The sequence below is a fragment of the Mixophyes fleayi genome, chromosome 12, assembly GCF_038048845.1.
Source record: "Mixophyes fleayi isolate aMixFle1 chromosome 12, aMixFle1.hap1, whole genome shotgun sequence".
Classification (NCBI taxonomy): Eukaryota; Metazoa; Chordata; class Amphibia; order Anura; family Limnodynastidae; genus Mixophyes; species Mixophyes fleayi.
Window position 1 is genome coordinate 84,866,961 of NC_134413.1, and position 6,000 is coordinate 84,872,960.

Here is a 6,000-nt window from a genome sequence, read left to right on the forward strand (position 1 = left end):
ACCTCTCCATCACACACAGGAAGTCCCGACACATCTCTACTACACACAGGAAGTCCCGACACATCTCTATCACACACAGGAAGTCCCGACACATCTCTATCACACACAGGAAGTACCGACACATCTCTATCACACACAGGAAGTCCCGTCACATCTCTATCACACACAGGAAGTCCCGACACATCTCTATCATACACAAGAAGTACCGACATCTCCATCACACACCTCTCCATCACACACAGGAAGTCCCGACACATCTCTACTACACACAGGAAGTACCGACACATCTCTATCACACACAGGAAGTCCCGACACATCTCTATCACACACAGGAAGTCCCGACACATCTCTATCATACACAAGAAGTACCGACACATCTCTATCATACACAAGAAGTACCGACACATCTCTACTACACACAGGAAGTTCCGACACATCTCTATCACACACAGGAAGTACCGACACATCTCTATCACACACAGGAAGTCCCGACACATCTCTATCACACACAGGAAGTCCCGACACATCTCTATCACACACAGAAAGTACCGACACATCTCTATCACACACAGGAAGTCCCGACACATTTCTACCGTATAAATGAATATATTATATATTCTTAGTATGAATGCATCTCTCACACACAGGAAGTATATTTTCTTAGTATTAATACATCTACTCTCACATGCACGGGAATTATACATTTTGCTTATTAATTCATCTATTTCTGCCATATTTCAATATATTCCTTTTAAAGAGATTTAAAAAAGCAACAATACAACAGAACAGAATACGGTCACTATCTAGCTCTCTTCCGTTTTCCATTCATTGATAAGTGATCAGTACTGAAGATTGTTGTCCTACAAGTAAATGTGTGTCAGGCACCAAAGGATTTGTCTTCCTGAGATCACAGTGTCCTCTCCCATAAATCTTTCCTTCTTTCCCGATTACCATATCCGCACATGATGGACAAAAGACTTGACACAGATCAGAGAGTGAAAGAGAGAAACCGATGGTGGAACTTCTCAAATTAACTCCTCCGAGGCCTGTGAGCCGGATTATTCTGTACTAACCTTTATCCTCCGGGATAAGACTCCATTATACAGAATTTAATCTTTCCCTATTAAGAATGTGCCCGTTGTTTCATTAGCAAAGTGACACAGACGACAATGAGACCATCTTCTAACAGACCATGGTTCTCTAAAACTTTGTATTTTTTAGTTTTTAGGCTCTGGAAATAGTCTAAAACATGAAACGCGTTGTTAAAGGCAGACTCTCAGAATACTACCTATAATATGAACATTGTTGTCATAACTTGCTGAAAACAAATATTACACATATTCAAATTTAATTTGTGACGGTTTTGCATTTTTCATATCGGAAGAGTAGCGCACAGCCTATTTCAGTAATTAGTGTAACGAGCCTGGAACCTTCCCTCGGGGGCCTTGTTTCTTTACTGCTGTTTTCCAATAGATTCATTTGCACATTACTCAAATATCCGTACATATTTACTAGCCTTCCAGTCTTCTAGCCTAATTATTAGTTGAAGAACAGCATTTTACAAAGTATAGCCTGGCATCAGATATGGTGGGAGCTAGAATCAGCCCATTAGATGAAGGTTGGGTACTTTCCGATGGATAAAATAAAAAGCTATAACATGACCACGGCTGATGGGGTCATCCTTTAGGTTATGGAGGTTTAGGTGATTATCTTTATATAATTAAAAGACATTTCCTCTTGTGGAAACGTGTGGTAGTTAATAGTGCTTGGGCATTGATATCACGTCACATTGCCTAAACCAAGGGGCAGGATGACGTAGTGTGGTTGCCATGGACAATACGGTCTGCTGTGCTGAGCTCTACATATCGGGTCCTCCTTTGGGGAGGCCAGATTTCTTCAGGGTCCGACCATGCAGAAGGAGAAGAGCTGGAGAAGGAACGGTCCAGAGCGGTTGCTCTTCAGGAGACATCCATTCCGGTTTTAGTGGCTGCTCAATGATATTTTGATGTTCCTGACACCCTATGACATTGGCCAAGCTCAGAAGAGGCTCGCCCACCTGCAGAATGCATTATTCCAGCAACATGAGCCCAAAAAGACATTCGTCTCTATGTACTGCACACACTATATCAACCTATGTCTGCACCCCAAAACATTTACATATATTTATACATTTAGAAACAGTTGGACTTCGATGTCAGTTTCTTCTTGGCTTGTAGTTGTCACCAGCATGTTACACGCACATGGGGTAAATGGTGAGGAACACGAGATCGCAATCACTGACTGTGGACAATCTTTACTTCCAATAAATTGAAATATTTTGTACATATTCAGTGAAGCCTCAGCATAGAGTTTAGAGGTGCAGAACGGGACCATGGATCCTAGACGCAATGTGCAGGGCAATGGGATGGGGCCAAAAGGAAATTTCTCCTTAGCTCTTTATGAAACAATAGTACACTTCTTCAGGGCTACCTGATGTCATCAATGATTCATTCCCAAATAAGGGATTAGAAAACATTTTGCAATATGTATTTTATATTATACATAATAGTTATAATACATAATAGTTACAGACTCATTAAATACAAGCGGATCTCACTATGCGTTTCCATTTCAATCTGGATGTAAGTAGGCTCTGGCTATACATTACTTGCCGTACGTAGACAGACAGAACAGAGTGCATGATATGCACAGGCCTATGTGCAATATAAAACCTCACCAGAACATATGCAACTAAATATAGATTTTATTTAAAAAAAATACAACACTTAATAATATATAATCGTTAATAAAAATGTGTTTGTTTTTTTTTAAATCAACAATTTTTGCATTTCTTTAACATGAAATATATACATCAGGATATTCTTAATGCATACTGTGCATAGAATACATTCTCATAGTTGCTATTACTAGCAAACACATGTTCTGGCAGCATACGTGTAGTCATTACTATTAGTCGGCCCTTACACCTGACCTGTAGCTGGTGCAGGTGATACGGCTAAATCACAGTTACTTAGGAGATGCCCTGTGCATTGCCTACGTCCATCCAGCCCTTTCCATCTCCGTTTCTGCCATTTAAGTTGTAGGCAGTTTTAAGTGTAATTTTCACGGCAAGTGGACTAAGTCTCAGACCCACAATGTGGAGTACAGTTATGTTTCTGTATACCCATATATACATGCCATTTCTAAAAACCTGATATTCTGCGATCCCTATCTTTGTGTTGCATCGCTACTCGATGTGTACCATTATGAATAATTGTAATATCAATTGCACATTTATACTGCAAGTTCTCTCAGTGATTTAACTCCTTCCTAGACTTTTGACATTTACTCAATACAGGCAGAGAAAGTGCAAGCTGGTACAGCGCCTATTTGCAAGGCTACAGTGACATCTGCTGGCCATTGCTAAGTATTACAGAGAGAAAAATAACTTTTAGGACCTGTCAAGCAAATGTAAAGGCAGGCAGTGGCCATATTACAGCCTAGAGCTAGACCATAGACTCAGTGTTCCAGTGTCATCACTTATTTGTCTCTGCTACTGCACAGCATTAATGTGGAATTCATATTAACGTTACTTGTTTCTTGCTATTCACAGATGACTTCTCCAGTAAAGGTCTATTACAGCCAGACAACACAGACAGACAGTCGGCCTCTCATTGGAACCAGCCTGAGGCGGAGACGTGTAATGACAAAGGATGGCCGGAGCAATGTACGCATGGATCATATCACCGATAAGAGCTTTCTCTACCTCAAGGATTTGTGGACAACTTTTATCGACATGCAATGGCGATACAAGCTGCTGCTATTCTCTGCAACCTTTGCAGGAACTTGGTTTGTCTTTGGTGTGATTTGGTACTTGGTGGCCTTAGTACATGGTGATCTCTTGGAATTCAATGCTCCAGCTAACCATACGCCTTGTGTCATGCAGGTCCACACATTAACCGGAGCATTCCTTTTTTCAATGGAATCACAGACCACCATTGGTTATGGCTTTCGTTACATTAGTGAAGAGTGTCCACTAGCCATTGTTCTGCTGATTAGTCAGCTCGTTCTCACCACAATCCTGGAAATATTCATCACTGGAACCTTCCTGGCAAAGATTGCTCGTCCAAAGAAAAGGGCGGAGACTATCAAATTCAGCCAGAATGCTGTGGTGGCTCAACATGAGGGCAAGTTATGTCTTATGATTCGAGTGGCCAACATGCGCAAGAGTCTACTGATCGGATGCCAAGTGACTGGCAAGCTTCTCCAGACACAGGTAACGAAAGAGGGCGAGAATGTACATCTGAACCAGATAAATGTAGACTTCCAAGTTGACACGTCGTCCGATAGTCCCTTTTTAATCCTGCCGCTCACTTTCTATCATGTCATCAATGAGACTAGTCCACTGAAAGATGTAGCTATCCGTTCTGGAGAAGGGGACTTTGAGCTGGTGGTCATCCTTAGTGGAACAGTGGAACCCACAAGTGCTACCTGTCAGGTGCGCACCTCCTACTTACCAGAAGAGATTCTTTGGGGCTATGAATTTAGCCCTATAATTTCATTATCCTCAAATGGAAAATATGTGGCTGACTTTAGCTTATTTGATCAGGTTCTCAAAGTGTCTCCCCCATGCTGCTTTCACGAGACTGCTCGGTTTGGAGACCCAGAAAAACTCAAACTGGAAGAATCCTTCAGGGACAAGACTGAGAAAGATGGAAGTCCTTTAAGTGTAAGAATCAGCAATGTTTGATATGTAGAAGAAAAGATATAAGCAATTCTGTTATCTTCTAAAGTAGGAACCTGGTCAGTCTTGACAGGTACACAATGCACTGCCTTATATCCGAATAACTTCTAGGGAATTATAGAAACCCACCAGATGAATGTTTCTGCAGGTACAAGGCAATATTAAGTTGTACTGTAGTACTGGATCTTATAAAGGGCATTTACAGAGAAGCTGGAGTGTGTATGTTATTATAGTTATAGCAGCTGAAATGTAATATTTAATGGAGCTGTCAGATGAGGGATAACTTGGGTCATGAGGGGCCTGTAAACTGTGTTTCAGGGTAATCAATACAGCATTCACTCAACTGCACCCTCTTCTCGTGCCAGGAGAATACAGCAATCCTGGTGGCTATTGTTATAGGTCTCAGCCAACTCTCATTCGCTGACCATGGTGTTTGGCCCAGAATATCGCTGACTATCCGGAAGATACAGCTAATAACTAGTAATAATTCGTTTGGAGATTATACCAACACATCTGAACTCTGCAGTCATTTGTCACTTGTATAAGTGAATGGATGAACTATGATGGCTGCCAAACTTGTAGACAAACACGATCGACAATTTCATGCTGGTATCTTAAACATTTGAGTCGTTAGCAATATTAATCTCAACGCGTTTCTGCTTCATACACCCCTAAATATCCATAAAGACTAAGCGAGATTCTGCACCAGCCCATACCAAGCACAGTGTGACGGGACCAAGGGAAATGAAGTGAATAATAATGGTGTTAATCAGTGGAAGAAGACAATAGAACTGCTGCTATAGAAGATATCACAAGTCGGAACTACTGAGGAGTTAGAGAATCAGTGCATAACATTTCTGTACTAACCCAGCACCTGTCTGAATGTATATGTTATAATGTATCCTCTACCAGATACATTCCAAGTAAAGGGACAGAAATGTTACCATCATTAGAACTTGGTAGAAATTAAAATGATTAATGCGCAATGTGTTATGAATTCTGTGTAGATAGGATGCATAGTATGGCAATTAGACCATTGTTCTGCGAGTAGGAACAGAGAAGAGGATCATGTACTAACATTGTAACATTTAAAAAGTCTAACTCTGGCCACAGCCATGCCTGAAACGGGGCGTCTCCGTGTCACATTGGAAGTGATCGCATTCCAGAGGGTGTCTAGTGCTTCTGGAGCTCCACTCTATCCCCTCCCCTAAAAACACCCCTGAATTGCCACAGCACCAGAGGCAGGTCAGCGGTACATACCCCCCAACTTACTGCAT

General features: G+C 41.5%; 1 protein-coding gene across 1 annotated transcript in view; it reads left to right on the forward strand.

The window, feature by feature from the left end:
• KCNJ10 (potassium inwardly rectifying channel subfamily J member 10) overlaps positions 1-5,709 on the forward strand; it is a 28,610-nt gene extending 22,901 nt beyond the window's left edge. Inside the window, exon 2 of the mRNA XM_075191853.1 lies at positions 3,593-5,709. Within this exon, the coding sequence (XP_075047954.1) occupies positions 3,593-4,729 (1,137 nt within the window). The 3' untranslated portion in view covers positions 4,730-5,709. The remainder of the gene's footprint in view (positions 1-3,592) is intronic.
• Positions 5,710-6,000: the final 291 nt, after the last annotated feature.